Source organism: Grammomys surdaster, unplaced genomic scaffold, assembly GCF_004785775.1.
Source record: "Grammomys surdaster isolate TR1022 unplaced genomic scaffold, NIH_TR_1.0 126660, whole genome shotgun sequence".
NCBI classification, from domain to species: domain Eukaryota; kingdom Metazoa; phylum Chordata; class Mammalia; order Rodentia; family Muridae; genus Grammomys; species Grammomys surdaster.
The window spans coordinates 2,150,539-2,170,039 of record NW_021621449.1 but is presented as its reverse complement, the minus strand read 5'-3'; the positions used below and the strand labels follow the sequence as shown (position 1 = coordinate 2,170,039).

Genomic DNA, 19,501 nt, shown 5'->3' with positions numbered 1-19,501 from the left:
CTTTTGTTTTAGGATGAAATGTTCTATAGATGTCTGTTAAGTCCATTCGGTTCATAACTTATGTTAATGTCAAAATGTCTCGGTTTAGTTTCTGTTTCCATGATCTGTCCATTGCTGAGAGTGGGGTGTTGAAATACCCTACTATTACTGTGTGATGTGTAATGTGTGTTTTGAGCTTTAGCAAAGTTTCTTTTATGTATGTAGGTGCCCTTGCATTTGGAGTATAGATGTTCAGAATTGAGAGTTCACCTTGGTAGATTTTTCCTTTGATGAGTATGAAGTGTCCTTCCTTATCTTTTTGGATTAATTTTGGATGAAAGTCGATTTTATTTGATATTTGAATGGCTACTCCAGCTTGTTTCTTGGGACCATTGGCTTGGAAAATTGTTTTCCACCCTTTTATTCTGAGGTAGTGTCTGTCTTTGTCACTGAGGTGCGTTTCTTGTATGCAGCAAAATTCTGGGTCTTGTTTGTTTATCCAGTCTGATAGTCTGCATCTTTTTATTGGGGAATTGAGACCATTAATGTTAAGAGTTATTAAGGAAAAATGATTGTGGCTTCCTGTTATTTTTGTTATTAGAGGTAAAGTTATGTTTGTATAGTTATCTTCTTTTGGGGTTGTTGGAAGATTATTTCCTTGCTTTTTATAGGTTGTAGTTTCCCTCCTTGTGTTGGTGTTTTCCATCAATTATCCTTTGAAGTGCTGGGTTTGTGGGAAGATATTGTGCAAATTTGGTTTTGTCACAGAATATCTTGGTTTCACCATCTATATTGATTGAGAGTTTTGCTGGGTATAGTAATCTGGGCTGGCAATTTTGTTCTCTTAGGGTCTGTATGATGTCAGTCCAGGCTCTTCTGGCTTGTATAGTCTCTGGTGAGAAGTTTGGTGTAATTCTTATAGGTCTGCCTTTATATGTTACTTGACATTTTTCCCTTACTGCTTTTAGTATTTTTTCTTTGTTTTGTGCATCTGATGTTTTGATTATTATGTGACGGGAGGTATTTCTTTTCTGCTCTAGTCTATTTTGTGTTCTGTAGGCTTCTTGTATGTTTATGGGCATCTTGTTCTTTAGGTTAGGGAAGTTTTCCTCAATAATTTTGTTGAAGATATTTACTGTCCCTTTAACTGGGAATCTTCATTCTCATCTATACCTATTATCCTTAGGTTTGGTCTTCTCATTGTGTCCTGGATTTCCTGGATGTTTTGAGTTAGGAGTTTTTTGCATTTTGCATTTTCTTTGACAACTCTGTCAATATTTTCCACCATATCTTCTGCACTTGAGATTCTCTCTTCTATCTCTTGTATTCGGTTGGTGATGCTTGCGTCTATGACGCCTGATCTCTTTCTTAGGTTTTCTATCTCCATGGTTGTCTCCCTTTGAACTTTCTTTATTGTTTCTATTTCCAGTTTCAGATCCTGAATGTTTTTGTTTAATTCCTTCTTTGTGTTTTCTTGCATTTCTTTAAGGGATTTCTGTGATTCCTCTTTAAGGGCTTCTATCTGTTTACTTGTACTCTCCTGTATTTCTTTAATCCTCTATCATCATCTTATAATCCTCTATCATCATCATGAGAAGTGATTTTAATTCTGAATCCTGCTTTTCAGGTGTGATGGGGTGTTCAGGGCTTGCTATATTGGGAGAACTGGGCACTGATGATGCCAAGAAACTTTGGTTTCTGTTGCTTATGTTCTTGCACTTGCCTTTCGCCATCTGGTTAACTCTAGTGTTATCTGCCCTCACTGTGTAAGACTGGAGTCTGCATTTCCAGTTATCTTGCTTATTGCAGAGCTCCTTGGAGTCCAGATGTCTCTGCGGTCTTTTGCTCCTAATCTCCTGGGTGGAAGAACTCCTGGGTCTCAGGCCACCTCTTGGATCTGGAAATCCTTCTGCTCTGAGTACAGTGGCTCTTCTAGGATGACTCGGAATTCAGTATCTCCACAAGACAGGAGCAGACCGATTCTGTGTCTGCCCCAGCCCAAAGGACCAGGCAGGGCCGGAAGGGAAATTGAATTCTGGAGGGGCGGGGTTTGGGTAGCTGCTGTGTCCTGAATGTCCCTGGCTCCCAGATGTATCTCTGGGGCTTATGGAGAGAGATGGAGTTCTTACCAGCTGCTCTGAGTGCAGTGGCTCCACGATGACTCAGGATTCAGTTTCTCCACAGGACAGGAGCAGAACGACTCTGTGTCTGCTCCAACCCAAAGGACCAGGGAGGTGCAGAAGGGCCAAACTAGTATCCTTTAGATGGAATACATACTATTTGGCTACACTATGTGTACCCAAAACAGTGATTTCATTTGCAATGGTCTCTGTTTCATCTCTAGCTTCTTTCAGTCAATGTCTTTCCAGCAATTACTTTCTGACTCCCATTATCAATGTCTTTGAACATCTTACTAAAAGCCTTTCTCAGTTTTTTCCAGCATGGAAAAGTATTCCTTGGAGTCTGCTTCAGGTTCTGTATGACTGTTACCACAGAGTTCAGAATAGCCACTTCCTGGCCACAGATGGTCTAGCTGTGCCAGTATGCCACACCCCCTGCAGAAGAGTCTTTGTGACTGGGCAAAAGTTTAGCACACTCACCAGAGGTGACAATGTCAAGGAAGTCAGTCTCCTGGAGGTGTTAGCTTTCCTCTTAGAAGGATATGTTCTTCAAGTGTCGTGGCTGCCATGCTTGGAACATCTTTTCTTGCTATCTCATTTCTACCCTGAGTACTTTTGCTCTGGACACTTCCTGCCCTACTATCCTCCCATGGACAAAGAAATGCCACAGAAAGTGCAATAGAGATAACCACTAACCATATTTTTGACTTAGGCTTTCTGTGGGAAAATGTCACCATTAATCCTACTGAATAGGGACTTTTGACTGAACTATAGCAGTAAGAATTGTTTTACCAGAACCCCCTGAAAAGACATACAGCCCACAAGAGTGGGGATGGTTAGACAGGAAATTATTCCAGTTACTAACTCTTAAGGATTTCCTTTAAAAGACCCTGAAAACTCTAAAAAAGAAAGGGCTTTATCGCATTCCTAAGAGATTTGTGGATGGAAGATGGCAATGGCTTATAGCAGGGAGATGGTGTTTTCCCCCTGTAATCTGGGTGGGGCTACAGCATGCTCCCCTGATCCCTTGCCATATATAGGAGTTTATGATGAATTTGGGAATTGATGGGTCAATCACAATGGAGAAAAGGTATCTTATTATTCACTCCCATTTATGGAGAAATTGGCACTATCAGGACCAAAGCCCCTAATAGTGTTAGAATTAAATATATTAGAGGAAATTAGGAAGAAGTCTAGGGATCAAAGGATATTAACATAAAATATTACATTAATAAATGAGAAGATCCCAGACATACGTAAGAAGCCCTTATATGATGAAACTAATTTGGCAGCTCACAAAGCAACAAGAAGAAGGTTACTGTATAATCTCAGATAGTTAACTGCTGACCACAAGTACCACTGGGTGGCTTGCCAACTTGGCTACTGTCTCCCACATTAGTTATGACATCAACCTCACATGTGCCTTGCAAATGAATAGTTTACTGATTTCTTAGAGTTGGGTCCAACTTATGAGTATGTAATAAGAACAATGTTAAAATGTTCCTGAGAGGGTCTGGGACCGAACATAGAGCAGGTCACAGGTGGCAGCTCTGTACCCAACCCCAGAAAACCAAGAGAAAGAGGGACTCCAAGGAGCTTTAACTCAGGCAGCATCCCGGGTAAGGGAAAAGCAGCACTCGCCCCAAGCAGGGAGCATCTGGGACCCACTGGGACCCAGGAATTTACTCCTGGCCCGGAATGCAGGCTCCATCCGGTCTGGGACTGAGCACTCGGCAGATCCCGGGAGGCAGCTCTGCTACCAATCTCACAGAAACCAGAGGAAGCTGGACTCTCAGGAGCTCTAACCCAAGCAGTATCTTAGGCTAGTAGGTGGCAATACTTGCCCCCAAACAGGGAGCAACTGGGACCCACTGGGACCCAGGAATTCACTCCTGACCCAGAACCCAGGTCCCTTCCAGTCGGAGCCCGAGCATTTGCCAAATCCCAGGAATAAGCTCTGCACCCAATCTCACAGAACCCAGAGGAAGTAGGGCTCCCAGGAGCTCTAACCCAAGCAGTATCTTAGGCTAGGAAGCGGCAATACTTGCCCCAACTAGGGAGCAACCAGGACCCACTGGGACCCAGGAATCCACTCCTGACCCAGAGCCCAGGCCCCTTCTGGTTTCTACCTGAGCACGGAGCAGATCTTGGGCCTCACCTCTAACCCCAGCAGCAAAACCCATCCTAAACAGTTCTGACACAACCTAGATAATGGGAAAGATAGGCCTCAGTCAGAGACAGCACAGATAGCACAAAGGTGATCCAGATGGCAAAAGGCAAGCGCAAGAACACAAGCACCAGCAACCCAAGGTACTTGCCATCATCAGAACCTAGTTCTCCCAAATTAGAAAGTCCTGAACTCCCCACATCACCAGGAAAACAAGAACCAGATCTAAAATCACTTCTAATGATGATGCTAGAGGACTATAAGAAGGAAATAAATGTCACTATCAAAAAACTTGAGGAGAACACAGGTAAACAGGATGAAGACCTTAAAAGAAAAACAACACAAAAATCCCTTAAAGAATTACAAGAAAACACAAACAAAAAGATGAAGGAATTGAACAAAACCATCAAGGACATAAAAATGGAAGTAGAAATAATAAAGAAATCACAAAGGGAGACTACCCTGGAGAAAGAAAACCTAAAAAAGAAATTAGGAGTCACAGACACAAGCATCACCAACAGAATACAAGAGAAAGAAAAAAGAATCTTAGGTGCAGAAGATACCTTAGAAAATATTAACACAACTGTCAAAGAAAATGCAAAATGCAAAAAGATCTTAACATGAAACATCCAGGAAATCCAGGATGCAATGAGAAGACCAAACCTAAGGATAATAGGTATAGAAGAGAGTGAAGATTCCCAACTTAAAGGGCCAGGAAATATCTTCAACAAAATTATTGAGGAAAACTTCCCTAACCTAAGGAATGAGATGCCCATAATCACACAAGAAGCCTACAGAATGGCAAACAGACTAGATCAAAAAAGAAATACCTCCCGTCACATAATAATCAAGACACAAAATGCACAAAACAAAGAAAGAATTTTAAAAGCAGTAAGGGAAAACGGCCAAGTAACATAAAAAGGCAAGCCTATCAGAATTACACCTGACTTCTCACCAGATACTGTAAAAGCCAGAAGATCCAGGACACATATCATACAGACGCTAAGAAAACATAAATGCCAGCCCAGGCTACTTTACCCAGCAAAACTCTCAATTACCATAGACAGAGAAACCAAGATATTCCATGACAAAAACCAAATTTACACAGTATCTTCCCACAAATCTGGCACCACAAAGGATAATAGCAGGAAAGCTCCAATACAAGGAGGGCAATCATACCCTAGAAAGAGCAAGAAAATAATCCTTTTCCATCAAACCCAAAAGAAGATAACCACACAAACGATGTCTCCACTATTAGCAAAAATGACAGGAAGCAACAACACCCTCTCGTTAATATCTCTTAGCATCAATGGACTCAATTCCCCAATAAAAAGGCATAGGCTAACGGACTGGATACGCAAACAGGACCCAGCTTTTTGCTGCTTACAGGAAACCCACCTCAGCGACAAAGACAGACACTACCTTAGAGTAAAAGATTGGAAAAAAAATTTCAAGCAAATGGCCCTAAGAAACAAGCGGGAATAGCCATTCTAATATCGAATAAAATCGACTTTTAACTTAAAGCTATCAAAAACGATAAGGAAGGACATTTCATACTCGTCAAAGGAAAAGTCAACCAACATGAACTCTCAATTCTGAATATCTATGTACCAAATACAGGAGCACCCACTTTCATAAAAGAAACCTTACTAAAGCTGAAAACACACATTGCACCTCACACAATAATAGTGGGAGCCTTCAACACCCCACTCTCAGCAATGGATAGATCATGGAAACAGAAACTAAATAGAGATACAGTGAAACTAACAGAAGTTATGAACCAAATGGACTTAACAGATATCTATAGAACATTTCACCCTAAAGCAAAAGAATATACCATTTTCTCAGCACCTCATGGTACCTTCTCCAAAATAGACCATATAATTGGGCACAAGACAGGCCTCAACAGATATAAAAAAAATTGAAATAATCCCCTGCATCCTATCAGATCACCATGGTCTAAGGCTGGTCTTCATAAATGACAAAGACAAAGGAAAGCCCACATTCACATGGAAACTGAACAACACCCTACTCCTTGATAGTCAGGTAAGGGAAGAAATAAAGAAAGCAATAAAAAAACTTTTTAGAATTTAATGAAAATGAGGACACATCATACCAAAATCTATGAGATACAATGAAAGCAGTGCTAAGAGGAAAATTCATAGCTCTAAGTGCCTACAAAAAGAAACTGGAGGGAGCATACACTAGCAGCTCGACAATGCACCTGAAAGACCTAGAACAAAAAGAAGCTAATACATCCAAGAGGAGTAGATGGCAGGAAATAATCAAACTCAGGGCTGAAATCAACCAAATAGAAACAAAAAGAACTATAAAGAATCAATAAAACCAGGAGATGGTTCTTTGAGAAAAACAAAAAGATAGATAAACCCATAGCTAGACTAATCAGAGGGCAGAGAGGCAGTATCCAAATTAATAAAATCAGAACTGAAAAGGGTGACATAACAACAGAAACTGAGGAAATTTAAAAAATCATCAGATCTCACTACAAAAGCCTATACTCAAGAAAATTGGAAAATTCGGAAGAAATGGATAATTTTCTAGACAAACACCAGTTACCAATGTTAAATCAGGACCAGATAAACCATCTAAACAGTCCCATAACCACAAAAGAAATAGAAGCAGTCATTACAAGTCTCCCTACAAAGAAAACTTCTGGACCAGATGGTTTTAGTGCAGAATTCTATCAGACCTTTAAGGAAGACCTAATTCCAATTCTCTTCAAACTATTCCACAAAATAGAAACAGAAGATACACTACCCAATTCATTCTATGAAGCCACAATTACGCTCATACCTAAACCACACGAAGACCCAACAAAGAAAGAGAACTTTAGACCAAACTCCCTTATGAACATTGATGCAAAATTGCTCAATAAAATTCTAGTGAACCGAATCCAAGAACACATCAAAACAATTATCCATCAGGACCAAGTAGGCTTTATCCCAGGAATGCAGGGTTGGTTCAGTATACGGAAATCCATCAATGTAATCCACTATATAAACAAACTCAAAGAAAAAGACCACATGATCATCTCACTAGATGCTGAGAAAGCATTTGACAAAATTCAACACCCCTTCATGATAAAAGTCTCGGAAAGATCAGGAATTCAAGGTCCCTACCTAAACATAGTAAAAGCAATTTACAGCAAACCAGTAGCCAACATCAAACTAAATGGAGAGAAACTTGAAGCAATCCCACTAAAATCAGGGACTAGGCAAGGCTGCCCACTCTCCTACTTATTTAATATAGCATTGGAAGTCCTACCCAGAGCAATTAGGCAACACAAGGAGGTCAAAGGGATACAAACTGGAAAGGAAGAAGTCAGAATCTCACTATTTGCAGATGACATGATAGTATAATTAAGTGACCCCAAAACTTCTACCAGAGAACTCCTAAACCTGATAAACAACTTTAGCAAAGTGGCTGGGTATAAAACTAACTCGGGCAAATCAGTAGCCTTCCTCTACTCAAAAGATAAACTGGCTGAGAAAGAAATTATGGAAATGACACCCTTCACAATAGTCACAGATAATATAAAATACATGGGTGGGAACCTAACCAAGCAAGTAAAAGACCTGTATGACAAGAACTTCATGCCCCTGAAGAAAGAAATCGAAGCAGATCTCAGAAGATGGAAAGATCTCCCATGCTCATGGATTGGAAGGATTAATATAGTAAAAATGGCTATTTTGCCAAAAGCCATCTACAGATTTAATGTCATCCCCATCAAACTTCCAACTCAATAAATCACAGAGATAGAAAGAGCAATCTTAAAATTCATTTGGAATAACAAAAAAACCCAGGATTGCAAAAACTACTCTCAGCAATAAAAGAACTTCTGGGGGAATCACCATTCCTCACTTCAAGCTGTACTACAAAACAATAGTGGTAACAACTGTGTGGTATTGGAACTGAGACAAGCGGGAGGATCAATGGAATAGAATAGAAGACCCAGAAATGAACCCCCATACCTATGGTCACTTGATCTTGGACAAAGGAGCTAAAACCATCGAGTGGAAAAAAGACAGCATTTTCAACAAGTGGTTCTGGTCCAACTGGAGGTCAGCATGTAGAAAAATGCAAATTGATCCATGCTTATCTCCTTTTACAAAGTTCAATTCCAAGTGGATCAAGGACCTCCACCTAAAACCAGCCACACTGAAACTAATAGAAGAGAAACTGGGGAAAAGCCTGGAACGCATAAGCACAGGAGAAAAGTTCCTGAACAGAACACCAATGGCCTGTGCTCTAAAACCAAGAATTGACAAATGGAACCTCATAAAACTGCAAAGCTTCTGTAAAGCAAAGGAAACAGTCAATAGGACAAAGCAGCAACCAACAGATTGGGAAAAGATCTTCACCAACCCTACATCTGATAAAGGGCTACTATCCAAGGTATACAAATAACTGAAGAAATTAGACTCTAGACAATCAAAGAACCCTATTAAAAAATGGAGCACAGAGCTGAACAAAGAATTCTCAACTGAGGAAGCTCGAATGGTTGAGAAGCACCTAAAGAAGTGTTCAGCATCCCTAGTCATCAGGGAAATGCAAATGAAAACAACCCTGAGTTTCCACCTCACACCAGTCAGAATGGTTAAGATCAAAAACACAGGTGACAGCACATGTTGTCGAGGATGTGGAGAAACAGGAACACCTCTCCACTGTTGGTGGGATTGTAAACTGGTACAACCACTATGGAAAGCAGTCTGGTGGTACCTCAGAAAATTGAACATAGTGTTACCTGAGGACCCAGCTATACCACTCCTGGGCATATACCCAAAAGACATTTCAACATACAACAGGGACACATGCTCCACCATGTTCATAGCAGCCTTATTTGTAATAGCCAGAAGTTGGAAAGAACCCAGATGCCCTTCAACAGAAGAATGGATGCAGAAAATGTGGTACATTTATACAATGGAGTACTACTCAGCTATTAAAAACAATGAGTTCATGAAATTCTTAGGCAAATGGATGGAGCTGGAAAATATCATCTTGAGTGAGGTGACCCAATCTCAAAAGAACATACATGGTATGCACTCACTCATAAGTGAATATTAGCTCAAAAGCTCACAATTTCTAAGAAACAACGTATAGACCACATAAAACTCACACAGAAGAAGGAAGACCAAAGTGTGAATGCTTTGGTTCTTTCTACAAGGAGTATTAAAAGTTTCAACCAGAGCTCCTAAAGTCTAAACCGCCAGCCAGAGAGCACAAAGGGAGGGACTCATGCACCTGTATAGGGAATTGAGGGTGACCTTGTTAGACTTCAGTGAAAGTGGAGGGCCATGGTCCCCAAAAGTTTGGATCCCCTACTATGTGGGAATTCTAGAGCAGGGAGATGGGACTGGGAGGATGTTTGGAGCACACCCTCACAAAAATTAGGTGGAGGGGGTACAGGATAAGGGGTTTTGGGGGAGAATGGGAGAGGAGATAACATTGAAAGGTAAATACGTATAATATCCAATAAAAAAAACCACACAGATAAAGGGTCTAAAAAAAAAGAGAGAGGGAGAGAGTTTACTTATTTTAAATTATTTTCAAAAGTTTCTAGGAGTTGCTAATTGGCTAAGATCCCATTTTAAGCTCTCCACAAAAGAATTTAAGTCTCTGTTCAATATTCGCACGAGAGATGTAAATCCTAATTTTCCTCAACAATTAATTGACAAAAGAGAGGTAATCTCACAAAAAGTAGAAGAAGCTATTACTAATCGATATGTTATATAGTCTGATTAGTTGTCGGCGGTGCTGTATCAGTCCTTTGACAAAGGATTATTAATATAAATGTATATATCCTTAAATAGGGTCTTCATGACTCTCTGAGTGTGGAAGGAGCAATTGTTGGCATTTCTGCCCTGATTTTACAAGAACTCTGAAAATTTGGCTTTAAAAACAAAAGAGGGGAAACGGTACCCCTCAGAAGGAGTCCTCCTGAAATACTCTCCATCCTCTCCATCATGCCTTGTTCACTTTTATCTCTCTAAAGCTGAAAGCTCATGGCAAATCTGCTGCTGACTGCCTCTGGCACCACCAAGACCAACAAAGCTTTGCCACAGATATGGGGAAGGACCCTCTTACCCTTAAAGGGAATGGCCCATACCCAGTTCCCTTATGGGGCTGAGGATTGATATGCCTGTCTGATACCACAGAAGGCACAGCTAACTGGCTACCAAAAAGATTAATGAAAAAAAATAGATACCACCACAAAGCCAGGCCCAACCATAAATACGATGAATAACAATTTACATCCAGGGAAGAGAAATCTTCCTGAGAATTCCCTTCTTTTTCCTTTCCAGGTAAAAATGAATCACCCATGATGTCTGCTGTTAGAAGTTCTAATCCAGATGCTGGCCTCCGAACTTATTCTACTCAGACCTTTGAAGGGCCACTGACAAGAATATCAAACAGCTGGAGATTGACATCACTAATCTGAAGAAATCCCTCATTTCGTCGTCTGAAGAGACCTCCTAAAATCGCAAAGATCCTTATGGGACTTGATTTACTCTATTACAATAGAAAAGGCTGTGTACAGCTCTTGACTGTGTACAGCCCTTAAAGAAGAAGGTTGCCTTTACATAGACAAGACAAGGAGGGTTAAAGAGGGCATGAAATAGGTAGTGAAGGCCCTAAGAAAAATCAGAGAGAGAAAGAGACAGATGAAGGCTGGTACAAGAATTGGTTTTCAGTCTCTTCAAGGTTGTCAACCCTATTTCCTCACATCCTGGGATCATTATTTGGGTTCTTTTTGCTTTTTTCTGCTGGTCCCTGGCTCTCAAATAGGTGGACTAACTCTGTGATACAATGGATAGATATTTTGATAACAAAACCTACTCAGATACATTATCATAAGTTAGCTATGGAGGACCATGAGACTCAAGATGAGGTTGTTACTTTATACAGGGTGTTTCCAAAACCCATCTCCACCCAACCTAAAAGGGGGGACTTCTGCCCCTAGATCAAGCAGAGAGGGGCCACCCAGAACCCCCTCTGTCAGGTGATCTGAATTCTTGCTTAGGTTGTGAGGGTAAGCACTGCAAAGGAAAATAAATAAAAGATAAAAATATCTCTCTGGGTTCCCTGAGGGACAAGCCTGACTGCATAGGGGTTGATGTCAAAAGTATCCCCTCTCCATGAAAAAGACATTGGGAAGGGTATGACCCTCATGTCTCACTGGACAATGACAGGGGGACTGGAGCCATTACAAGGTCCCCTTCAAATACTGGAGGTCAGGCCTCTATCCCCGCCTTGGCAAGATTAGAATTGCCTTTTCGCTTCATGGAATCCTGTTTGCCAATTTCTGACATTATTTCCTGAAAAATTATAGTCCTATTTAAATCTCTATTTCCCTGTATTTTCCTTTAGATCTTTAAAGTTGAGGGCTTACATTAAGGACTTTGAGCTATTATGTTTGATTTTTTAATAGGATGAGGAATAGGGATTGAATTTTAGTCTTCTAGGTGTGGGTATCCAGTTTTCACAGCACAACTTGCTAACACAGATTCTTTAGCATATACTTTTGGTGCCTTTATGGAGAATCTGTTGATTGCAGCTGCCTGGCTTTATTTCCATGGCTCAGTAGCATGTTTTGAAATCTCTTTCTTTCTGTTTGTGTGTGCATATGTGTGTTTCTTTATAATGTTTAACTTAAAAGAACTATTTCTGAGAAAAGGGTAAGTGGAAGGAATTTATTACATCTCTAGATTATTTTTTAATAACATGATCATTTACCGATTTGTGGACATGGGAGGTCATTCTGTCTTCCAGGGTCTTCTTCAACTTCTTCATTTAAGTTTTCTTCACAGAGGTCTTAATATCTTTGATGATGTTTATACTTAGGTTTTTCATTATTTTAGGCTATTGTGAATGTAATATTTGTACCCTAGGTAGTCCTCCTACTACTTTTCTGACAGTATTTATCAGATATAAGAGTCTTTTGGTAGAGTCCTTAGTGTCTTTTGAGATCATTGTCATCTGCAAAAGTTAAATTGATGTCCACACTTCTTATTTATATTTCTTTTATTTTCTCTGACTAAAATTTCAACTGTCTTTGCTTTTGTTTCCCTTCCCTTCCCTTCCCTTCCCTTCCCTTCCCTTCCCTTCCCTTCCCTTCTCTTCTTTTCTTTTCTTCTCTTTTCTTTTTTTTTTTTTTGAGATAGAGTCTCACAATGTACTTCAGGCTGGCATTTAAAGTACAGAGATCCAACTGTCACAGACTACAGGGGCTGGAATTCAAGGCATACACCATCATGCCTGATGTGGTTCAAGTATTATATTCAATAAGAAAGGCCAGAAAGGACATCTTTGTCTCATTCTTGACGTCAGAGGAAAAGCTTCATGTTTCTCTATTTAGCAGAATGTTATCTATCTGTATGATGTACATAGTCTTTATGATGCTGAAGTGTGTTCTTTCTGTTGCTAGTTTTTTCTTGTCTTTTGATAATGGAGGAACACCTGATGTGGTGAAAGTCTTTCATGCATATTGGAGTGATCATGTGCTTCAGCACACTTACTAATTGGTCAAGCCATCTTTGTACTCAAAAACAAGAGGCAGTTTTTTCTTGGTGCATGACCTTTCTAAAGTCAAATTAAATTTGTAATTTTTTTAGGACTTTTGTGTTTATGTTTATCTTAGATGAACATCTGTGATATTAATCAAAGAAAGTGTTTTTTCATGTTACTCTGGGGTGTATGTACTTATCTGGTTTTGGTGTCAGGATAATGCCAGTTGTAGAAATGTTTAACTTGAGCCTTTCCTTCAGTTCATGTGAGTTGAGGAGGCATTCCTTCCCTCTCTAGTTATGGAACAAGGTGAAAGATATTTATGTTAGTCCTTTTCTAAAGGTTCTATAGAATTCAGAACTGGATCTATTAGTTCTTCAGTTCTTCTGAGGGGATGCTATGGTCTTGGTTTGGTTTCATTGCTCATTGTAATGAAATCGCTAAGGTGTCAGCATCTTGCCATGTCTCTGTTTTGTTCCAGCCTTGACAATATTCAGCCTTCCAGTTCCCCTTCCCTGAGTAGCCACCACCTCCTTGTCAATGCTTTTGAGACTGTCTATGTCTCTGACTATATTCCAGTCCTGTTAACCAAAATTATTTATGTTTGTGCTGGCTAAAACATAAAACCAAAATGACTAAGAGGAAGTGTAAGCCAAAAATAATTTTCATGAGATGTCTGGAAAAACCAGTAAGACCTGCAAAAAGACTTATGCTGCTCTCACCCCATTCAAACACTGACGTAATTGTAGGTTTTTTTTTTGTTTTTTTTTTTTTTTGCCTTAAAAAATGTTGTCCCTCTGAACTGTGGCACCAAGAGACTTCGAAGTCTGCTCTTGGTCACTTGTTAATAAAACTATTCACATACTTTTAATCTTTTAATTGGCTTAATCAGCATGATTGTCAATAACTACCTTCTGTGGATTATTAATTCTGTTTTCACTGTTGATGTTGCCATGGTCTGTATCATACTTATGTCTAGAAATGTATATGATCTAGTCAAATATTTGTTTACTCTAGACTTTCTGGTTACTGGAGTTCAGTCTCTGGAAGCTGTGACTGTGGCTTTGGTGGGTTAAAGAGAGTGGAATATTATGCTCTAAATATTACTTTTTTACTTTGTCATTTTTACATTTTATGGTTATTTTCCTTTCCCCCATCTCCCTTCCTTTTGACTATTTTATTTCATTTATTCTTTGATCATCTTGTCCAATTCATGTTACTCTCTGAACTTCATCTTCTTTCTCTTCCTCCTCTTTTGTCATGCACTGAGTCCAGTCAGAGTTGTCTGTCTACATGTGGCATAGGGCCACCCACTGGAGTATGTTCCCAATTTCTTATTTTTGCATACTTTTAATAAAATGACAGTACTTATATTTTTAGCTTTTGCTGCCACCATGTGGTAATCGAAACTCTTATATGTCTAGAACTTTATTTAGCTGTGATCTATGTATTATCTACACAAACTATTAAGGAGATGATTATATATGTGTCTATTTATATTTGTTATAATTTGGTGACAGAAATATATTTACTAGAGTAGAACTTTACTATTTTGAAATATACACCTAAGTCTAACAAAAGCAAAATCCATTGTAAAACTTGAATGTTTACTGTGATGGGGGATGGGGGCAGATAGTTTCAAGTACTTCTGAGCAGAACAGGAACAAACATAGGAAACACACATTAAATAACAAATAACAGCACATAGAATATGAGACATGCATCCAGCATATGCCATCTGTCTTTCATAATAGTATTTAGGCTTTAAAATCCCACTAATCTGTACCTAGCCTAATTTAAATAGTCTCCCATTCCTAAATTCCACTTCAAAATAAGATACACCCACCTAGGGATCCATCCAATCTGCAGACAACAAACACCACACTATTGCTGATGTCAAGAAGTGCTTGTTGACAGGAGGCTGATAAGACTGTTCCTTGAGAAGTTCTATGAGCACCTGATCCATACAGATGCAGATGCTCACAGCCAACCATCTGACTGAGTCTGGGGACACCAAAGGAAGAGCTCTGGGAAGGACTGAAGGAGCTGAAGGGGATTGAAAGCTCATATGAAGAACACATCAACTAACTGGACCACCTAGAGCTCCCAGGGTCTAAACCACCAACCAAAGAGTGTACATGGAGGGATTCGAGACTCCAGATACATATGTAGCAGAGGATGGCCTTATCTGACATCAGCGAGAGGGGAGGGAGGCTTGATCCTCTAGAATAGTGGGATTCTAGAGGAGTAAGGAAGGAGTGGGTGGGTGGGTGAAGGATTACCCTCATAGAGGCAAAGGGGAGAGGGCCAGGGTCATGGGACAGGGATGACTGAAAAGGGGGCATATCATTTGAAATGTAAATGAATAAAATGATTAATAAGAATAATAAAAAAGATACACAATGACTCTGGAAATACATTTTCCATCCTGTTTCCTTACCTAAATGGAGTCTAAAAAAATTTGCACAGGAAGCTGGGCTTGTCTTTAGAAAAAAATCCATTGTTAAATTCTCTTAGGAGACTCTGATTTTGTCTCCTAAGAGATAAAACTAGAACTTGTTGTATTGGCTGAAACCATTTTGGCTTTCCCTAAAAATTAAATAACAAATGTTCTAAAGAAGTTGAATATATTTACACCTAGTTTTCCAACATTTCCATGAGACAGATCTGTTGTAACTTTCCCACCACACCTCTGTTTGCCATTTGTTGCCCTCCAAAATCACACGTGATTACACAGCTGTGATAAAGACCCTTGATACATTACCCTCAACTCATTTCTCCAGTTTCACAGTGGCATGAGTAAACACTGCTCTCTTGCTTCTACCAGGACAGCCTTTTGTTTACTGGAGCACTTATCTGCCACAATCTACTTAGAAGGGAAAGTTTCATTTTGATTGATTGATGGCCCCAGTTTTAGGTTCTGTGCTGAGGGAGCACAGAGGCCACAGGACACAACAAACCAAAGTAAAACTAAGTCAAGTTCTAACCTCATGGTGACCAAAGAAAAACAGTAAGCCAGTGAGGAGGACCCAGGTCCCATTAGCCCTGTGAGGATATCATTCAACTCTTAAATCCCCAACAACTACAAAAAGGTCACATTAAAAACTATCGCCTTTACAGCTGTACACTTGTGTTCAAGGTTTGGCCCTCAGCATGTGGTGCCATTGGGAGGTGGTGGAACTTTTAAAAGGGGTTGGCCAATGGGCAAAAGATAATTCACAGAGGGGATTTTGGGATTCTGTCGTCTCTTTTGTCTCTCTCTTGAATTTTGACCCTTAAGTGAGTGAATCCCTCCTGTGACATGCTGCCTTCCCACAGGCTCCAGAATAACAGGCTGTTAGGGTTTGAATCTCAAATATCTCCATAGACTCATGTGTGTAAATGCCTGGTCATCAGCTGATAGTTCCCAGGTCCAGGGGACAATAGCCTGTTATGGTAGGGAAGCATAGTGGCTTGGAATGTTTAGGTTCAAGGATGGAACAACTTGTGAAATGGATTCCTCCTACTTCATAGGTCAAGAAGCAAACAGAACTTGGCTGGGCTAGAATTCTTAAGCTTCACCCCTACTTCCAGCTAGGACCCATCCCCCAAAGATTTTACAGCCTTGCAGATCAGCACCAGCTTGGGATCAAACAAGTGCTCAAACACCCAAGCCAGTCATGGACATTTTGCATTCAATCAGTATGCCTTCCATTACATAACTTAATAGATTTATCACTGCAGTCTTCAACATGGCACCCCGCTGGTCAGTAAGGTAAGCATATCTATTTTCCTGGCACTAAAGACCTGTCGTTTTTTTCCTTTGTAAAAAGTGTTTTTACCTGGATCTATTATATCCCTTGCTTTTCCCTGTTAGTAACTGAGTCCACAGATTTGAAAATCATCTAGTGTTTTACCACCAAACCACAACCCTGCTTTTTGATTTTTTGAGAGAGAGTTTTGGTATGAAGCTCAAGCTCACTTGGCACTTGCAAAGTAGCCTAGTTCATTCTTTAATTTGTAATTCTCCTGCCTGGTCCTCCAGAAATGCTCTGAATATAAGCCTGAATCGCCATTTCTTGCTTTCAATATAGTCTTGTCTAACTAATACTAATACTAATACCTTCCATCCTGTGTTATGCCTCATGTTTGGAGCGCTGTTTTACAGAAGCAGTTGTAATGTGTTCCCCATGTTCACAATGCATGCTCTTCTCTTTAAATGTCATTTCTGCTCATCACAAATGTAAGGTATAGAGAAAAACACTAACAGAACATGGAGCAAATTTGGATTAAGTGAAAAATAATCACAGCTAGAGACTCTCAAGAACTATGCATTTATTTACCAAGCTTTTCCAGTATTTCTATTTCAGAGACAAACACAAATCACAATCTTGAAGGTTCCTGGGTCTAGAGTTGCACCAATGCCTTGTCCGCAGATAGGAGTCTCAAACATTTTGTTTGCCTGTATATGTACAGGAAGAGAAGATAACAGCCCATGTGGTGAATTTAATCAAACTGGGTACAGACAGCAGGGTTTTCTGCAGGAAAGCAAACTGGCTTTTGTGGAGAACAGGATCCTTCATAAGAAAATATAGAAATATAAGAAAATATAGTTCATCATAGAAAAATGATGAACTACCATACACTTTGGTAAGAGAGTTAGAGGAGTCTTCCAGGGTTACTACACCAATCCAAAGATGCACATTTCTGCATTTTCACTCAGTGAGAACTGTCTGAGCTCATCTAACAAAAGTTTGGGGCAATTTTGAGGAGAAGAGGTCAGAGGAAGGCTTGTGGTAGGAATGTGTGTTGCTCACCTGAGCTGCAGGGGCTGCTGTATTCAGCAAAAGCCACTTCATCTGAAAGACATGGGAGTCAAACTTGAGAATAGGAGCTTTTGAGAGAGGATTTTGAGGAGGATAACTGATATGTTAGGACTGACCACTTTCCTCAATCAGGACCTGGATGACTGCAGAAAAATTATCTCTCTGGTGACATCAGACAAACCAAAGGAGGGATTTTCTCCCCTTGAATTCCCTGGTTGACACTTTTACCCTGGGCCAGCAACATGGCTCAGTGGGGAAAGGTGCTTGCAGCCATGCCTGATGACCTCAGTGAGTTCAGTCTTCAGGATCCTCATGGCAGATGCAGAGAACACATTTTCCCAAATGGCCCACTGTCCTCCACAGGCACAGTGATGCATCAACCTCTCACACAATAAAGAAATGAATGTATAACAACATTGGAATCATTTACCCTATAGAGAAAAATCATAGTGAGCTTCTCCTACAGTGTTTGAACAGAGTACTAGCCACGATCCTTGGAGACATGCATCCTTTCCGATTCTGTTCTATGTTTCTGCTTTTCCTTCAATATTTTCTGAATTATTCTAGTCTGAAACATTTCCTACATCTCTTCACTTGACTGAAAACCCTCAATTTAATTTCCCTGCTCTGGCTTTGCTTTATTTCTGTATTTACCACTGAGCACACAGGATACAATACTCTCTCATCTTTTTATTCCTTCTGTAATTATTTGTACAACTTTTCGTCTTCCCATGGCTGTGTTCATAAGAACATTTGTGTGTCTTTCATCCTGTAGTCCCTACTTTGTAAAATGTTTGGTCCCTTGGGTTATTTGGACATGTTTGATCCCACATGATTGCTTGGACATCCAGGAGCAAGGCATGAGTGACTGAATAAACTGAGATTTTATAAATGGTTGTCTGGCCTACATGATGGGTCAGTGTCTGAAAAACAATTGTTTTTAATAGTGGATATCATGGCATATACCTGTAATATCAGCATTTGAGAGGCTGAGTCAGGAGGACTGAGAATTTGGGCCAACCTGTGCTACATAATTAGAAATTGTAAAACAACAACAACAACAACAAAAGGACAAGTTTCTTTGGGATCCACTACCATCTCTTGCTCACCCGTCTCATAGTAGTCATAGACTTTCACAATGGCAGGCTGCAGGTTCCTTACTGGGATGTCCTGTTGAATGATGAAGGAGAAGGCCAGCGTCTGATTGGTCACCTGGGACAGAGGAAAAAATGATCCAGACTCAGGAAAGGGGCCAGTGTATTTCTTCAGCCTGACTCAGTTATCCATTGGATAGTATTTAACCCTACAGTCACTGTCTTCAGTAACTGTCCACCTATGTGGACAGTGATATGGTGATATGGATGTTAGACTAGGACTTGAGGAACTGAAGTAGAGGCCTCTGGGAGTATATGAAATGTTTCCAGTCTATTAAACCATTCCAAAAATCCATATTTCTCCTTAATGTATGATATTTGACATTGTCCACTGTGAGAGTTAAACCCTTTGACCTGCTAACTTGGGACTCTATGCTAAGTCCTAGGAAAGCCAGCAATGAGGAAAGAAAATTTAAAAATTTGTTTTATTATTATCATTATTATTGTTGTTGTTGTTATTATGTGTGTGTTCGTGTGTGTGTGTGTATACTACTGGAGCCCAGAAGAGAGAATTAGATCTCCTGGAACTGGAGTTACAATTTTGAGTTGGTATTGTTCCTGGGAACTCAGTTCTGATCTTCTGCCAGAGCAGTAAGAGCCCTTAACTGCTGAATCAGGAATCCAGGGCAGAGAAAAAGAACTCAAACTATCATGTAGTATGAGGAAACATGCCTCTAATTCTCAAAGCTTCCTTCAAAATTGCTTCTCTTGTGCTACATGATTCCCACATGGAAAGACTGTCTACCTCGG

The 19,501-nt window shown here is 40.0% G+C and overlaps 1 protein-coding gene across 2 annotated transcripts in view; it reads right to left on the bottom strand.

Annotated features, from left to right (window-relative positions):
* Positions 1–17,089: 17,089 nt before the first annotated feature.
* LOC114615334 (murinoglobulin-1-like) overlaps positions 17,090–19,501 on the bottom strand; it is a 55,589-nt gene continuing 53,177 nt past the window's right edge. Inside the window, exons 34-36 of one of the 2 annotated variants that reach the window (XM_028761052.1) lie at positions 18,707–18,809; positions 17,589–17,630; positions 17,090–17,233 (exon numbers count right to left, since the gene is read on the bottom strand). In XM_028761052.1, the coding sequence (XP_028616885.1) occupies positions 17,217–17,233; positions 17,589–17,630; positions 18,707–18,809 (162 nt within the window). In that variant the 3' untranslated portion in view covers positions 17,090–17,216. Of the gene's footprint in view, positions 17,234–17,535; positions 17,631–18,706; positions 18,810–19,501 lie in introns of those variants that run through there. The other variant, XM_028761051.1, reaches the window with a different exon arrangement.